This window comes from Gadus macrocephalus, chromosome 15 (genome assembly GCF_031168955.1).
Source record: "Gadus macrocephalus chromosome 15, ASM3116895v1".
Classification (NCBI taxonomy): domain Eukaryota; kingdom Metazoa; phylum Chordata; class Actinopteri; order Gadiformes; family Gadidae; genus Gadus; species Gadus macrocephalus.
In genome coordinates, this window is record NC_082396.1 from 10684187 (window position 1) to 10701686 (window position 17500).

The 17500-nt window shown below is 44.8% G+C and overlaps 1 protein-coding gene across 1 annotated transcript in view; it reads right to left on the reverse strand.

The window, feature by feature from the left end:
* Positions 1-1149: 1149 nt before the first annotated feature.
* The window catches only part of LOC132472923 (gamma-adducin-like), a 19289-nt gene continuing 2938 nt past the window's right edge, over positions 1150-17500 (reverse strand). The window contains exons 3-15 of the mRNA XM_060072783.1: positions 15759-15903; positions 14396-14547; positions 13791-13871; positions 13362-13511; positions 12206-12349; positions 11581-11679; positions 9423-9596; positions 5984-6271; positions 5138-5254; positions 4097-4186; positions 3715-3838; positions 3020-3115; positions 1150-2571 (exon numbers count right to left, since the gene is read on the reverse strand). Coding sequence (XP_059928766.1) covers positions 2339-2571; positions 3020-3115; positions 3715-3838; positions 4097-4186; positions 5138-5254; positions 5984-6271; positions 9423-9596; positions 11581-11679; positions 12206-12349; positions 13362-13511; positions 13791-13871; positions 14396-14547; positions 15759-15903 — 1893 coding nt within the window. The 3' untranslated portion in view covers positions 1150-2338. The remainder of the gene's footprint in view (positions 2572-3019; positions 3116-3714; positions 3839-4096; positions 4187-5137; positions 5255-5983; positions 6272-9422; positions 9597-11580; positions 11680-12205; positions 12350-13361; positions 13512-13790; positions 13872-14395; positions 14548-15758; positions 15904-17500) is intronic.

The following is a 17500-nucleotide window of genomic DNA, read 5'->3' on the forward strand; positions in this document are numbered from 1 at the left end:
GGAGACGATGAGAGGGGTGGGGGGATAATCTGGGGGTCTGATGCACAATGTGCTGCAAGGCAGTGTTAGGATAACAACTCAGGCTGCGGCACCTGTCCTTACTGATTGTTCTGCCCGTGTGTGTTTACGTTGCAGTAAAGAGGGAGGGGGGGGTCTTTTTTTCCCTTAAACTTATTTTTATTCCAACCCCTTCCTCGCCTGTGTCTCATATTTCGCCTTTGAGTTCCATCTTTCCGTTTTGTTTTGCCTGCGATCCGCTATTGGTTCAGGGTGTTTGATTCCCAGGTGAACGGTTTTGGGTTTGAGTCCCAATGTCCTGTTCTGTCCTGTAGCCATCAATCAGCAAGACGCCCCTTATCCCCTTTTCTTGCTCACCTACAAACAACGTACATTGAATATATATATTTATATTTTTGCTTACCACAATACATGCAGTGCAGTTGCGTGGTTGAGGCCCCCTTTGAAACACATGATAACTAACTGGTGGATATCTTTAGCCGGGGGGGGTAGGGGTGGGTCTTGGGAAGGTATGGGTCCTGCCACTCCCCCCTAGCTAGCTGGAGGAACACCTGTTGGTGACACCAAATCCCCCCTTTGTCTCCGTAGACCCTCTCGGTGGGGTAACCATGGTGACCATTCACAGGCCGGCAACCGCATGATTATACAGCCACGTGTGCGAACACACACACACACACACACACACACACACACACACACACACACACACACACACACACACACACACACCACAATTATCACTGAAAGGGTTTGGGGAGGGGCCGGTGTCATTGCGTTTGCTTTGTTTTAGAGTAAAAAGCTTTAATTCATCTCTGGGGTGCCGTATTGTCTTTGATAGGGAGCGTTGTTGACCTTTGACCCGCGTACGGGTTTTGAAGAGTTTTGAAGGAGACAAAAAAACTGCTGAACAGATGTATGAAATGTGAGGAATGTATTTATTTTAGAGGACAATCATGATATCCTACCAGCTTCTCAATGAAATTTATTTGAATTCACGGCAACTCAATTTATTCAAGTGTCTGCTAAATGACAAAATAGTGCCAACTATCTGAATTGAATATATATTCATCTATTTGAATCTCAATCAAGGCAATACAGTCACATTTAGTAATATGAAGGAAACCTATTAGGTCAAGAAAAACCGGAGGTGTTTATTGTAGTTAACAAAACGCAAGCATTAAACAACCACTGGCATAAACAATTACCTTTAGCAATATCAGGTACGGTTTAGACTTGTTATGAATTCAAATGTAGAATATACAATGAAAGGCGACATTACAAAAGACATGTCTAAATGCACAGGTTTACATTTTTAATGTCATAGCAAATTTCCAACATTGTGACCGTTGCGCTATTTGGTTTACTATTCACAGCAAATCAGTTTCAACCCTTTGGGTCAAAGCAGGTCATTCACATTTTTTGAGCTTGGGATGTTTTTGAAAAAATGTCCTTCCCACAGAATATTGCCATCAACTTGCATTCTGATTTCAAAACGTTTGGAACAATCCAGACATGGCGCCTCCCTTTGACAGTCAAACGTTCACATTCATGTCATCTTCTTCATCTTATCTACTCTACTACCCCTTCTCATTGCTATTCAATACATTTTGCTTACACTTTACTTTTCTGTCATATTACATACAAGCAGCAGTCAAGTAAAAAAAACAATTCACACATATATGAAAACACGCATAGCTTTTCTGTATTATTAGTGGTGCGTTTGAATTGTTATAGGTATACGATATGAACCAATCAAACAAGTAATCTATTTAAAACATATGATAGGATATAAAACAAGCATTTACCATTACACTGCAGTATAAAAAAAAATAGGCCCAGACACAGGTTATAAATGATCTTCACTTTAAAGTTTAAATAACTACCCACCATCACACTGTATCGACTTAACAGCTACCCCTTAAATGTAGATAATCTGTAGTCGTCATACAACATTAAACATAAGCCAAAAGACTTTAACTTTGTATATAATATCCAAAAGGCCATATGATACTGCATTGATGATAACATTGACGTCTATTTAGTGTCTAAAGAAGCCAGTTCCATTGGGAAACCACAAAATATAGTACTGGATTCAACATGTAGGTGTTCAGATAACCACGACCATCCACTTTCCACTCAGTAAGTCAAGCCAAAGTGAGAAAGTAAAACCACAATATCGTACAGAACACTGTTTGACAATGTACATTTCAGTTAGCTTAATTTTCTTGGTCCGCTTTCATAAAAGCAAAGGAATGTATTGCGACTAAGTATTGAGATCCAATACAAGATTCATCCAGCCCCGCCTATCTTATCCATTAGCTTATACATCGACTTTCTCGACTTTCTCCTTCTTCTTGCTCTTCCTCAGGAACGAGGGAGTGCGGAACTTCTTCTTCTTCTTCTTGTTCTCGCTTTGGGCGTCCCCTATCTTCTCTGCGGTTGTCATGGTGATCTCGACTGTGTCCGCCGTGCTCACACTCAGCTTGGACACCTTGAGGCTAAGCTCCTCCTCCTCGTCATCCCCCAAGTGGTTCCGCCCGTTTGTTACGGCATCTAGGGAGACAGACAAAGACCAACAGTTAAATCTACAATTTGCAAATTTACAATTTTGGCCAGGATTACATGTCTGCCCATTGGGTGCCTATTGCCCTGCTAAGGGATCCTTCTTCTGTGTATTATTTATTAGCCCTTAGTGTTAAGGGTTGAGTGGTGTTGTATAATGTGGGGATAAGAAGCCCTTTGAGGCTATAAATATGATTAGGGGCTTTACAAATAAACTCTACTGGAGTTTGACCGTGTGATCTGTGGCAGGAATTATCGAGACAGAGATTTAATCTTTATGAATCAACATATTTTGGTGGCCTTTTAAAAAAAGGAGTATGAAGGGAGTTCATTCTCCTGGTCACCAATCAGTGCATTTGCCCTCATACGCATATGGTAACAGGTTAATAGTGACAACACTATCAAAAGCCAGACTGTTTTGTCATCACACTTGTTGTACCGTTCTTGGCGGGCGTCATCAGAGGGGAGAGGCAGAGCGATATGGTGGAGCCGTCAAACGTGGTCATCTCATCGGCGTCCGTGAGGTCGTCCGTATCTGAGGCGAGGAATCAGTCAGTTGTCATCACGCTTAGAGGTCAGTCATCCTCTTAGAGGTCGCTTCATCACCCTTAGTGGTCATTCATCGCAGAACGTGTTGCTCTAGCAAGTCAGTGCCGTGCGAATATGTATAAAGTGGTAATATACATGACACGTTGTCTGCAAGTCGCCTACGTTTGAGGACGATTGTTTGGTTGCATCTATATTATGACGATCATATCGAGAGCAGAAATGATTTTCCAACGCTCTACCCTAAGTGTATCAGAGTGTTATTAAGTAAGAAGTCTAAATAGGGACAAAAGTGTCAAATCCCAAAGACCAAAGAAATAAGTCAGTCTGGCTTAATAACGGCTAATACTGGAGGGTGCAGGCGGTACCGGAGCTAGTGGTAATACTAGGCTGTGCAGTATTGCAGTGGGTGGAGGCGGTGGGGGCACAAAGGGACTAGTGGTATGCCGTGTTGGCTGGTGTTGGTGGTTGTTATTGTAGTAGTGTAGGCTGTGGTACTATGTAGGTGGTTATATGTCGATGGTGGCTGATAGTAGTAGTAGTAGTTGTACTATGAAGGAGGTAGGAGGTAGGAGGTAGGGGGTGTACCTTCGTGGCCCTGCTGCCTCCGCTCCACAGTGTTCTTGTACTCCATCAGCTCTCTCTCCGTCAGACCGCTGAAGGGGTTGGGGGGCAGGGAGCGAGTCAGCTCCTCGTCCTCCACGATGAAGGCCTGGACCGCACAGAGAGAGGCGTTATCAAAACAAACATGGAGGACGGGCCGGCAGTCCCTAATGTGGAGCTGCTGCCAAGCTAACTTAAGTCAACCTCTGTGGTTGTTTGAAGAAAACAAAAACAATAAACCAAGAAGTTTTCGTTAGAACGACATTCTTCCATTCATCCATGAATGTGTGATTGGACCCGGGGACTTTTAAACGGGCTATACTGCTTTATAAGTATGCTCAATATTTAAGATATATCAAACACTCACAGGTCCTTTTATGGTGTCCACTACGATGCCAGCCAGTAATTGAGACTTGGGTCCCGGCGTCATCTGATCGCATTTGTTCTGGTCCCGTATCTACAAAAACATACACACACACTTACATTGTCACTGAGCAGAACCTTTGACCAAAAGGACAGTAACATTATATTTGTTAGATGCCGTTGAGGAGCAGGTCGGGTTAGTTTCCGTCTTAAACAAGGATGCCTACAAATGTGGACATTGGGGCTCGAACACGGAACCCATGGGTTTGAGAGTTCAAACCCCGCACCACCAGGTCCCATCGCCCTCCCACTCTACATGAACATAACTTTCTCGATGTCTTCCCGCATTGGGCCTCGTGGAGGAGCAAGTGGTGGCTACATTCGCTCCGTCAGCTGATAAGGTCTTTCAGTAATGGCCGGGGACTCTGTGATTGATTATGTGTGAAACCCAGAGCAGGGGCCCGAGGGGCTGGTGTTTGTATCAAATCAATATTAATTTGCTTGAGGAATGAGTATAGCGGTGAGTCTTTTACATAATGGAGGATGCAATGTTGCTGCCGTTTGGGAGGGCAACCGTGAGAAACCTAAAGAGCTGGCCAGAGGGCAGGGCCAATCACAGACAGCACAGTTGACTGCATGCTGGTATCCATGGTTACATTACTGTCAAGTCAAGTCAATTTTATTTGTATGGCCCTTAATCAGAGTTCAAGTCTCAACAGGCTTCGCAGGAGGACGAGAGTATAAGACCGAACCCTAAGCCCTCTAAAGGCCCAGGGAAAACCACAGCTCCTCAAACCCACACTTAGGAAGTCTTAAGGAGAAAGGCAGGATTACATTAGGGTGTTACACCATTTTAACATCAATACTTTTGTTTACACTAAATACATTGGATTTTGAACTCCAAACCCTTCAGCAGAGTCTAACACCCTTACACCAGGTAAGGGTCAACCGTATGTCCATTTTTGAACTATTAAAACAGTACGTCAATTCTTTGGAATATGTGATATGTTAAGTGTAAGTAAAAGTTATGCATTGTCCAACTGACCCTGTTCCTCTTGTCCAGAACATCTGTGGGGTTGGTGTTGAGAGGAACAAACTGGTTGAGATCCTCAATCTTTATGGGGGTGCCCCTGTTAGTGCCCGGCTCAGAAGACTGCATCCACTGAAATAGGAAATATACCAGAGATTGTGAGCGACAGATTCTTTTTTTAGGGGGGTTAAACACAATGTTGAAATTACATTTTTGACAGTTCGATTGATTCTTATCATTGGATTCAATATCTTCTAACGGTAATTTACCAAATGTTCACAAGGGGGCAGTGTTATATCAAGGAATATAAAGGAGTCTGGGTTTATTCAGAATGGCTGGTTGGGAGGGTCTAGAGTAAACATTGAATGCACTATCACTACACACACACACACACACCAAACTGTCAGTATGCTTTGCCTGTCGTTATTCATTTTTGCATAAACTCAAAATACCAGAAGGCTTCGAAGACCAGTTTGTATTAATTCTCATGGTATTATTTACTAATATTTCATAATCTAGTAGACACAGTCATCAAAAGCAACCTACAGTTATTTGTTTCTTTACTTGGCCTGGGAACCGTACAGACAAACTATTTTATTATACAATATTTACTAATTTGGCAGAAACCTTCCGCCAAAGCATATAACAATTTAAGACTGCTGACAAATGATTAACCTTGTTTTCGGACTTCTATGGCTACTCTTTCCAGATGTGCTTTTTCCTGTGTTTGTAGTCATTCCATCTCCAGTTCTGATTGTATGCTTTGATGGGTGTGTCGGATAAAACCATCTACTGCTCAATGACTCTCTCTCTATATATATAAATATATATGGATGAAAAACGGCGCCAAGCGGTACTCACGGTGGTCTTGGTGCGGGGGCTGCACTCCCCGCTGGCGGAGCGCTCCGGGACATGGACCTTCAGGTAGCTGTGGGGCGAAGTGAGCCAGCGGGTCCTCTCCTTCTGCTGCTTCTGGGCCAGGAGCTTCATCGGGCTGGCCAGCATCTGGCCGGGGTCGCCATCGGCAACGCCGCCGCAGAGCGCGTCCAGGGAAAGGGCGGACACCGTGGCCGGGATCTCCACGTCGTTCTTGGACGGCGGCTTTTCCCGCACGATGGGGTTGCGGTGGGAGTAGCCGGTACGATACCCCTGGAGGTTCAGAGGGAGAGACTCTTTGTTTTAGTGTACACGTAGAGGCAAAAGGAAACACTTTTCTACCATCCCGGCTTCTACATAGCAGAGAACAATCTAGTCATGAGATCAAGACTGGAGTGGCCACAAAAAGGTCCGTGCGATTTAGTTTCTAAAGAACCAAACAACTGGAGTCAATGAGTAGACTGGTCAGTAGCTTAGTTTGGCGTTTTCATAAGAAAAGGTGCACAATCGTTGTTATATTGTCTGAATTGCAGTATTAAAGTATTCTTTAATAGGGTTATATTTAACAATTATTCGCTGAGGGTGAAGTGAATATACTACACCTGAACACTCCAAAATTAAACAAGATAACACTCATTTATTTGTTTTTATTAGCGATTCATTTGTTTTTATTAGCATGACGAGATGACCGTCACGCTATCCCGAGTTTGAGATCTCAATCATGGCATTGCCCAATATCCCGATATAGCGAACCAATCAAATTGCGCCATCTTAGGAGGTTCAAGTGTAGCATATACTAATATTGTATATGTTCCCCTTGTTTTAGCACAATATATATTTGCCTGTTAGTCTTCTTCGACCACTGTATGTTGTTGGTAAATGTATCGCTGTTTGCTGTTGTTAAGCATCCTTTTGTTTGAAAAGCTGAAATATAGCTAAAGGGTAAATGAAGCTCTTCTTGCTGGTATAACGTTAGAACATTCCAGTCACTCTAACGTCCCAGCGAGAGCCACATCCTCAGATGATCTCTCCTCTCTCTCTCTCTCTCTCTCTCTCTCTCTCTGTGTGCACTAGAGCAGAATGTTTGTCGTACGCTGCTGCGTGGGATTATGTTCTTGAAATAGACAAGTTAATAATAATAGGAAAAACAACATGGCCGATTGACAAAATTAACATTGTTAATTTTGATTAGTAAATATATTATGACGGCTTAGCATTAACAATATAGTGTCGATTTGGGTATTCAATCATGTTTTCCATTATCAAGTTTCTCTTGTTTTTTTAAAATGTTTCTTGTTAATTAGTGTTTTCTTTATAAACAAACTAACGTCGTAGAAGCAGCGTAGACTTGTTCTTCCCACTGTTTCCCACCAGCTTCTTGCAGTAATAATTGTGCATTAAGGGGGTGCTGGCGGTCTTGGCTCAGCCCCTGCCTGTGTCGTTCTCTGCTCTGTACCGTTTGCATAGGAGGTGGGCCGCAAAGGGTCTTGATGACAAGTTAGTGTCATCACCTAAAGTCAAATGCTGGGAAGAACTGCACTAGAGGGCTTTAAGGCATGGTAAAAACTCTCTTTATAACATAAATATATCAAACCAGTACGCACTGTGTTGATGGAGCATGAAGAAGGGTTAGGATGGCGGGGCTAGAGGGCGACGCCGCGGTCAGTTTTTCGGAGAAAACTGTTCAAAACATACCAGACGGCAAACCAAGACCAGCCCACCGACTGATGTGTGTGGGTGTCTGTGTGTGTGTGTCTGTGTGTGTGTGTCTGTGTGTGTGTGTCTGTGTGTGTGTGTCTGTGTGTGTGTGTCTGTGTGTCGGTGTCTGTGTGTCGGTGTCTGTGTGTCGGTGTCTGTGTGTGTGTGTCTGTGTGTGTGTGTCTGTGTGTCGGTGTCTGTGTGTCGGTGTCTGTGTGTCGGTGTCTGTGTGTCGGTGTCTGTGTGTCGGTGTCTGTGTGTGTGTGTCTGTGTGTCGGTGTCTGTGTGTGTGTGTCTGTGTGTCGGTGTCTGTGTGTGTGTGTCTGTGTGTCGGTGTCTGTGTGTCGGTGTCTGTGTGTGTGTGTCTGTGTGTGTGTGTCTGTGTGTGTGTGTCTGTGTGTCGGTGTCTGTGTGTCGGTGTCTGTGTGTCGGTGTCTGTGTGTGTGTGTCTGTGTGTGTGTGTCTGTGTGTGTGTGTCTGTGTGTGTGTGTCTGTGTGTGTGTGTCTGTGTGTCGGTGTCTGTGTGTCGGTGTCTGTGTGTCGGTGTCTGTGTGTCGGTGTCTGTGTGTCGGTGTCTGTGTGTGTGTGTCTGTGTGTGTGTGTCTGTGTGTGTGTGTCTGTGTGTGTGTGTCTGTGTGTCGGTGTCTGTGTGTCGGTGTCTGTGTGTCGGTGTCTGTGTGTGTGTGTCTGTGTGTCGGTGTCTGTGTGTCGGTGTCTGTGTGTGTGTGTCTGTGTGTGTGTGTCTGTGTGTCGGTGTCTGTGTGTCGGTGTCTGTGTGTGTGTGTCTGTGTGTGTGTGTCTGTGTGTGTGTGTCTGTGTGTGTGTGTCTGTGTGTCGGTGTCTGTGTGTCGGTGTCTGTGTGTGTGTGTCTGTGTGTGTGTGTCTGTGTGTGTGTGTCTGTGTGTGTGTGTCTGTGTGTCGGTGTCTGTGTGTCGGTGTCTGTGTGTGTGTGTTCATTCCATACAGTGCTCCATGCCATCTGGAAGTGAGGAGGAAGGAAGGGGTGTGTGTGTGTGTGTGTGTGTGTGTGTGTAGGGGGAGGGGGGGATATGTGTTCTGATCACAGCTGCAGCCCCCACCACCACCACCACCACCAGCACCACCAGCACCAGCACCACCCAACAGACCACAAATAGCTACCACAACCCACTCTCTTTAAACATATAATGTAGTATAAACACACACACACGCACCACATATGCACATACACGCACACACGGACACACATGCAGACACACATACACATAGGCACTTGTTAAGAGGATTGAACAGGTACTTCATCGTCCGGCCCTTGTCATTGGCCGATAAAGACAGTCTAGCGGTTTGATGGATGGATGGATGTAACCAATAGCGGTCGTAGCCGAGCGACGGTAAAGATAAAAGTGCTCTGAAAGTGTACTGAAACTATTCCAGAACTAGGTCAGAAATGGGGTTTCTTTCATGTTGTTTGGTTTAAGGGAGAGTTAAGAAAATGACGCCAATTAATTTCACACATAGCTTCCAGCTATTGTACCCAAACAGCATCTGCCAATAATAGGACTGACAGGCTATGTAAAAGAAAAAAAAAGAAAGTATGCATGCACGTCGTTCTCCTTCGGATCCACTGTTGTGTAATCAGAAACATCCCAAGGAAGTTGAGGAGGGGGAGGGAGGAGGAGGAGGAGGAGGAGGAGGAGGAAACATCATGGGTAATGCAGTGGGTGTGGAGAGGTCAGAGGTCACTCACCAGGTTGTCTAGCATCCTCATGAGGGACTCGAACTCGGCCTCGCCCACCTTCCACTTGAGCTCGTTGTCAATGGTGACGCCTCCCGCCGCAATCCCCTGCGTCCGCGGCTTCAGCCTATCACGGTCCAGCACCACCAGGTTGGCCACTCCCCCAGAGCACCTCAGCGCTCCGACCTGGAGGGAGACGAGATGGGGATGGGATCCAATGGAAACGCCGCACAGCTCTTAGGTTTTTGTTCAGGTAAAGGAACATCCCACTGGTTGGCGTAAAGTTTTACTGAAGATCAGCAGCCCTGCAGACAGAGCACCGAAGATAATAACATCGGATCTGGGATCCCCTTCCGTGGGTCCGATCTGGGTTCAGCTACCCATAGTCAAGCCTGGGTTCACCATCCCATAGTCAGGTCTGGGTTCACCTGCTCAGAGTCAGGTCTGGCTACACCTACCCTGAATCAGCTCTTGGTTCACCTACCCTGAGTCCGATCCTCTCATTTGCGTTCCCCTCCATACGCTTGTCTGACTTGTGACATCGACCACCCCTACTTCCTGTATGTCTTATGGTGCGGCCAGCAAAGAGTTCAACGCTCGGAGTTGCTAAGCCCAAATGGTCGATCTGTGAATGTCCTGTGCAAAGCAATGTCTACACGATTATTTAGTGATTTGGCAAATGCTTTTATTAAAAGTGTCGCACGGTGAATTAATTGAAAGGACATTATGGAGCAGATAAGGTGGTTCGGGCCCCCTGCTCTAGGAGCCCCAGAGGTTAGGCTGCAGATGTGGGGGTAACCAACCCAGTGCCCTGCAGCTGGACCACACCTTAAACACTACACCATCATGCCCCCATAAAAGCACATCACGTGTTTCTGCATTTGAAGTTTAACAAGACGTTGTAAAAAATTGGCAAAATGGGCCGTTATATAGAACTGGCACATGCTATCTATACGTTTGGTGTGTAAGCGTGTATGTGTATGTTTATAAATATATATACAGTATATGTATATATATATATATATATATATATATATATATATATATATATACAGTATATATATACAGTATATATATACAGTATATATATATATATATACCAGTCAGTTATTTCTGAAAAGAAGCGAGCTGCTTGTTGGAATAACAGGCCGTTGCTATGGCTGCAGCTCTTCCACTGTAGAATCAAACTGAACATTTGTATTTTAGCAGAAGCAATTTAATCATTTTTTAATACTATTTTGTTGTTATATTATGTGCACAGGATTAATTTCTTTAGTGGGTAGCTGTGTAATAAGCGGGATACTATACAGGGTGATTCAAGGGCTTTCATTTTCAATAATGTCCATCTGGCCTTACATTCTACCTTACATCGCTGCATGAGGTGTGAGTGCAGCTGTCTCATTGTTGAGGCGTAGGAGCAAATATGAAAGCAGCTCAGAAAGAGATGCAGTCCAAACAGCGAAGCCCTTGCGGCACGCAGAGCTAACAAAAAGGAAGGGTCTGAACAGCATTGGCTCCACCAGGCTATGGAAAGCAGACTCTAGATCACATATTTAACCAAGCTCTGCTCACACACAGACTTAGCATATTGTGCACTTCACTTTCAGCACAGGTGATGCCTTCAAAGACTAAAAATAGCCGTGCTGCAGTGCATCGTGTCCTTAAAGTGCTTTCTCCAAGTTAGAGCCAAGAATGGATTTGCATTATGAATATGTTAAAGAGTAGAATCGAACATATGTCACCTTATCATGCAGCCATTCCACATAGAATCACAGTACACGGTAGCGTCTACGCAGTGAGGCAAACAAACACAACCGGTACAGTCTGATGTCCACAATTGTTTGGTTTAGTCTATTTGACAATTTTTGAAATAGACCAAGACACCTGGTCACAAATAAAATCAACGAGGACGATCACGACAAAGTTAGAAATATATTTCCATATACATAACCGATTGAACACAGTCAGATGTAGACACCCTTTTTGCAATACATTTATGTGTGTGCTCTATTCATCAACCTTTCTTTTTCTTTGCTAATTAGCCAATGATGTGTCAACCGGGATAAGGAATCATATTAAATTGTACGCCATAATTGTCAGGAAGTAATGCAGACTCAAACCAAACCATGCAGTCATCCATCTTGGAATGACTTCATTTTTTTTGTTGTACCTGAATCTCGCAGGCCTGCTGGGAGTGGTAAACATAGTGGAAGGCCTCCTCTATGGTTTCTCCCAGAGCCACCAGGCCATGGTTCTGCAGCACTACAACCTGGAGAAGGAACACTTGGTTACATACATTACAGTCAATTATTACATCCAATATGCACTGCCATTATAAATGTCTGTTCAAGTCTGCATTTATGTCGGGGCCAGGACAGTGTCATGCTAGGGTATTCTGTATCCCAGACAAAAGGGGTTGGGTCCTAACCTGTAGGCATCATTAAGCCGAGACGCCCTAATCCCTAACTGCTCCTTTATGAACAATATTTACTGTATGTGGTCTCGGATTACAGCGTTTACTAAAATAAGCAAATGATTGCAATAGTTATATCCTTAGAGGTGCACTGAGAAGTATCAGTGCACCTTTAGGTGTGTAATAGCAAAAATCTGATGGGAAATATAACATGGTCATTTTTTTAAATGAAATTCTAATGACATGGCAAGGGTCCTCTACATACTAAAAAATAAAGCATGACTAAATAATTATATTAGTTATTACATAACGATTATAACACATCCAAAACAAGTATATAAAAAGGTGTGGGGAAGCATCTGGCTGTGATGCGGGGCGCTACCTTGGCGTTTGGACCCAGAGCCTTCTGGAACGCCATCTTCTCGTCCCTGCCGTCCAGGTCGCCGTGGTAACCGAAGTAGCTGACGTCGCCCAGCAGCAAAGCCTCCTGGGAGATGGGCAGGAGGCCGCACTTCATGGAGGACACCTGCGGGACCCCGAGAAAGGACCGACTCTTTACTGACGACTCGGTGGAGGAGGTGCAAAACATTCAATGACAATTCAACATCCTGTTTGGATATAGCGCTGTTCTTATTTCGCTATCTCCTGCACTTGGGGCAGTAGCCAGGATGTTGGTCTGCCAGTAGGAGGAAACGCATGCAATTACATTCATTAAACTGGGGGCATTTTGAGTCCATATTCATTCATTCATCTCATTCTAAATGTTTTAACTTTGTGCATTTAAGATGAGATTTGGACTAGGATCTATTCATAGCACTATTATGTAACGTGTAAACTGTAATAAGTTGTTTTAAGGGTTTGGGTTTCCTTAAAACCTTTTCAATAACAACAGTACAGCACCGTCATAAACGGACAGACACAAATAACAGGCATCATAAAAAAAGGTCACGACTCCAACTGAAGCACCGTCGCGCCGCTGCTCACAGGAGTGAACTTAAAGCGATGCTCTGTGTATCATCTGCTGCGCGCTATAAAACCTTTACAGCCCAACCTCAAAGGCGTGGATCACTCTAATGACAAAGGAAGGGAACATAATGAGGGGTGTACAGGGGGGAGCGCGGGGTCCGGGGAGCGCTGCACTGAATCTTGTTTACGTCTCTGTTACAGATCCAACACACACACACACACACACACACACACACACACACACACACACGCACACGCACACGCACACGCACACGCACGTGCACGCGCACACGCACGCGCACACGCACACGCACACGCACACGCACACACACACACACACACACACACACACAGACACAGACAGACCCACACACACACAGACACACACACACAGACACAGACACAGACACACACACACACACACACACACACACACACACACGCACACACACACACACACACACAGACACAGACACAGACAGACCCACACAGACAGACCCACACACACAGACACAGACACACTCACACACACACACACACACAGACACACACAAACACACACACAGACTTACAGCGGCGGTGGCGGGGGTGTGTATGTGCACGATGCACTTGACATCAGGGCGCATGGCGTAAATGGCGGCGTGAGGCGCGAAGCCAAACATGTCCACGCCCAGATCGGTGGAACCGCGCTCGACCACTTCGCCGACGATGTTCACCTTCACCTGAGGGAGAAGAGAGGCAGGGGATCAGGTTCGAGGAGGAGGGGGGGGGTGGTGGGGGTCATGTTCCGGAACAGCCAGGGGGTGAACGGAACCTAACCTACTTCCGACTCCATGGTAATAGCAATCTGAAACATTTGGAGCATGACTTGAAATACATAGGTCCCTGTCGGTTCATTTCCGGCAAGGTACGTTGGGGTAGGGCTTTCAGCTATTTCCTTTTACTTTCCAAATAGATACGCTTCAACCCTCCGGCTACACCTTGATGGACATTCTACTTACCAGATTGGCTGCAGAGACCTCCGCAAAGGACAGACCCTGGGGACCCATCAGAATGTGATCCTGCTCTTTGCTGACTCGTATCTTTGGAGTAAACAAAACCAAACACAGGCTTTATAATGAGTCTCTGATGGCATAAACTCATTATTTTATTTTAGACTTTTACTCTTTCGACTTTCTATCATCCGATCATTCAATTATCAACCATTATAACGGTACATACGGTTAAATATCCTGATATTGTAATTTGTCATGAGTGAAATGGTAAGATATCACCACACTTTTAATGGAGTTTTATACTTTCCAACTTCTTTTGATTATTGATGAAGCATATCTATCAGTAGAAAAGAAACAGCAATTTTCTGACTCCACAAAAGGAAAGGGCAGGCATAGTCCAGATGTACTTGTATACTTGTATTTGGTACAACCATATGAACCATTTCTGTTTATTTTTTGTCATCCATGTCATCAGAGGGCAAGTAGGGGCTTAAGCTTCTTGCTCAAAGGTCCCTACAGATTAGACTGCGGGGTTCAAACTCTGAACCTTTGGTCTGGGGGAGTCCCCCCATTCAAACAGTGGGACCGTTGACTCAGAGGAGGGTACTCACGGTGGCGTAGGAGCTGGTGAAGCGGGCCCAGCTGAACAGGTCCATCAGCCGGTAGAGGCTGGCCAGCTTACAGCGGCTCTGCTTCTCTCCCTTCACGAAGGTCTGGGGCTCCGTGGCGTGGAGGTCGTTCACCGGCGTCACCGTCCCGATGCCTGCACCAACACAATCATGCAAGTAATCAACAGGGATAAATAATGAATAGGGATATTGTTATTATTTATTCATTTAGCAGGCGCTTCAGATCTATCCAAACCCAGTGATTTGAGTTACATGTCATTAAGAAGCCGTTAGGGGTCATCAGTTAAGGGTTACTCAACAATGCCCACAGGTTAGGCTGCGGACATTGGGAGATCGAACCCAGTACCGTTTGACTAGAGCCGTGTACCCTAACACTACCATGCCCCTCATCCATATGCCTTTAATACCCTTCTATAGGATACCCTATCTCTGATACCTTCTGAACATTAACTTTTGTCAATGTTCACTGTAAACTAGTAGCAATCTATTCGACAGTATGCATAGCAACATGCCAAGTGTTGTACACATGAATGCATATCCAATCTAGCTAACACATGCTCCCTTATCTGTGTGTTTGCTGGTTACAAAACAGTTATTCTATTGGCAGCACACAAACGGGTAATTATGAGAATGAGTCCTCCCAATGTACCCACACATCACATGGTCCTTATGTATACCCTAAATGGCGAAAACCTCAACGTGGCATTTCTCCTCCACTCTTGCAAGTAGCTTTGGGCACTTTTATGCCGCATTACTAAATAAGGGCAATTTACTCAAAAAATAAGATTCTCTTGGTAATGGCCTCCTAAAAAAAGAACCTTTGGGAGAAAACTGTTTGGATGTGGCTTTGCTCCAGAGCCCGGTGTTTACATATTTAGTCAGATCGCTGACACTTGAGACGTTTTAAGGTTTTTAAAGCAACACGGAGGGGGAAACGACGCCGCTATCTTCTATCGAGCACGAGGGGGGAAGGTAACTGAAACATTCTGTATGGGGAATGTGGTCAACAACAACAACTTTTGGGCCCGTTCAGCTGCTGAGTGGTGCGCTGGTCACAAGGCCCTGAGCCTCTCACTTAGCGAACAATAACCATATTCAGACCGGGAAATAACGTGAAGGAAAGCAAAGATGAGTGCAGCAGTGCACAGAGGCCAGAGGAGAGACGCGTTTCGCACAAAGACGGATCCCCACACATAGACACACACAGATAGACCAATGGGTCACACACACATTTATATACATGGACACATACACACACACACATATATATGTAAGGACGGAAACACACACAAACCCCCCAGGTAGACATTAAGGCACAGACACACACACACACACACACACGTACTGCTGGGGGAGCTGAGGGGGCCGGCGCCCCCCATGGTACTGGCTGTGATGAGGTCAGCGATGTGTCGCAATGCCAGCAGGCCTGCTGGGCTGCTTCCCTTGGTAGTCTGGTCCTGGATCAGGCCCTCCAGCTCCTCTTTAAACACCTACAGAGACAGGGACATTCAGCTTAGACATGTATGATGGATACAGGTCAGATATAGTGTGATATACCGTCAGTGATGTTTACAGAAATGGAGGAAGACCAGTCATGCAATGGCCCGGTTCCCAGGAAATAGTTGGATCCTTCAACTCTATCCCAACCATAACCTCATTTTTTTTTTTTCAACATCTGGGGTCCACCACGGATTTAGTCTAGGCTGCTTCTGTTCAAGTGGGAGTATGTCAATTCTTTACATACTCCCACTTTCCCAAAATTCTGAACAACAATATAGCCTACCAAAATGATGCAGAAGATAGTCAAATGTACATTTCTTTATCAATGCCTGGATGTGCCATCATTTACTCAAGCTGAATAAAGATAAAACTGAAATTAGTATTTTTGGTGCCACCAAAATTGAAGACTAAACACTAAGTCCCAAATCGTATATAAAGCAGTGTATAAAGAAGTGAAGTGTATGAGGCACTAAATGGGTGAGGACCAAAGTACATGTCTGATCTGTTTGTGTGTTATTAGAGCTGTTCTCAGGTCATCAGGGACCGGCCTGCTCACGGTTCCCAGGGTTCTGATCACAGCATGGTGAAGCAGCTTCTAGTTTCCATGCAAAACAGATCTGGAACACTTCCAGAATATGTGAGGTACAAGAAATAACTCGTACCTCATCAGTCCTCCAAAAATAATAGAAGATGTTTCTTTATTTCTTTCTTGTCCTTTTAGTTTTCTATCACTTCCTTTTTTTTAAGCTCTACGAATGGCCTTGTGTTTGAATGGTGCTTTATAAATAGTTTGCCTGTCCTTATATTTTTAGTATATTGCACTTTACACAATTGTATTAATTTGTAACTTATGTTGTACCTTCCTTTACTTTGTGTACTTTTGCAATGTCAATTGTGTGTTTTCTTTGCCACCCAAGGCCTTTCACACAGAGGAGAGAGAGAGAGAGAGAGAGAGAGAGAGAGAGAGAGAGAGAGAGAGAGAGAGAGAGAGAGAGAGAGAGAGAGAGAGAGAGAGAGAGAGAGAGAGAGAGAGAGAGAGAGAGAGAGAGAGAGAGAGACAGAGTGTGTGGACTGATCAGTTACAATCGGGGTTAAACAGGCAACCAGTAGGTGGCCTTTCCCACAGGAACTAATGTTAGGGGAAGTAAATATTAAATTGATTCAATTTAACAATGGGTGATCCTTCTTCTTCAGACAGGAACAGTAGGATGTAGATATAGACACAATGCCATGGATATGGTGTCCTCGACTTCCAGGCCAAAGATTCAAACCCAAACTAACCCAGATTCTAGGCCATTACCAGACCTAGGTCCAACCCTCTACCTGCTGAATAACAATACAGTAAAATCGTAGTCAATTGTAACAGACTTAAGAAAAAATAGGCTTAGTGCCGCAATGTTGTGCATATCCGCGCCTCGAGTGCATAGCATACAAAAATTGTGTTGTGGATGGTGCAGTTATCTCACACACACTTTGATTGAGCTCATGTGTCTCTTTCCGCTGTGAATTCATGAGAGGAGGTTAGATGGAGGTGGGCACGACAACATATCACTGCAATCCCTGTTTGTTTTGTGTGTTTGCACAGCC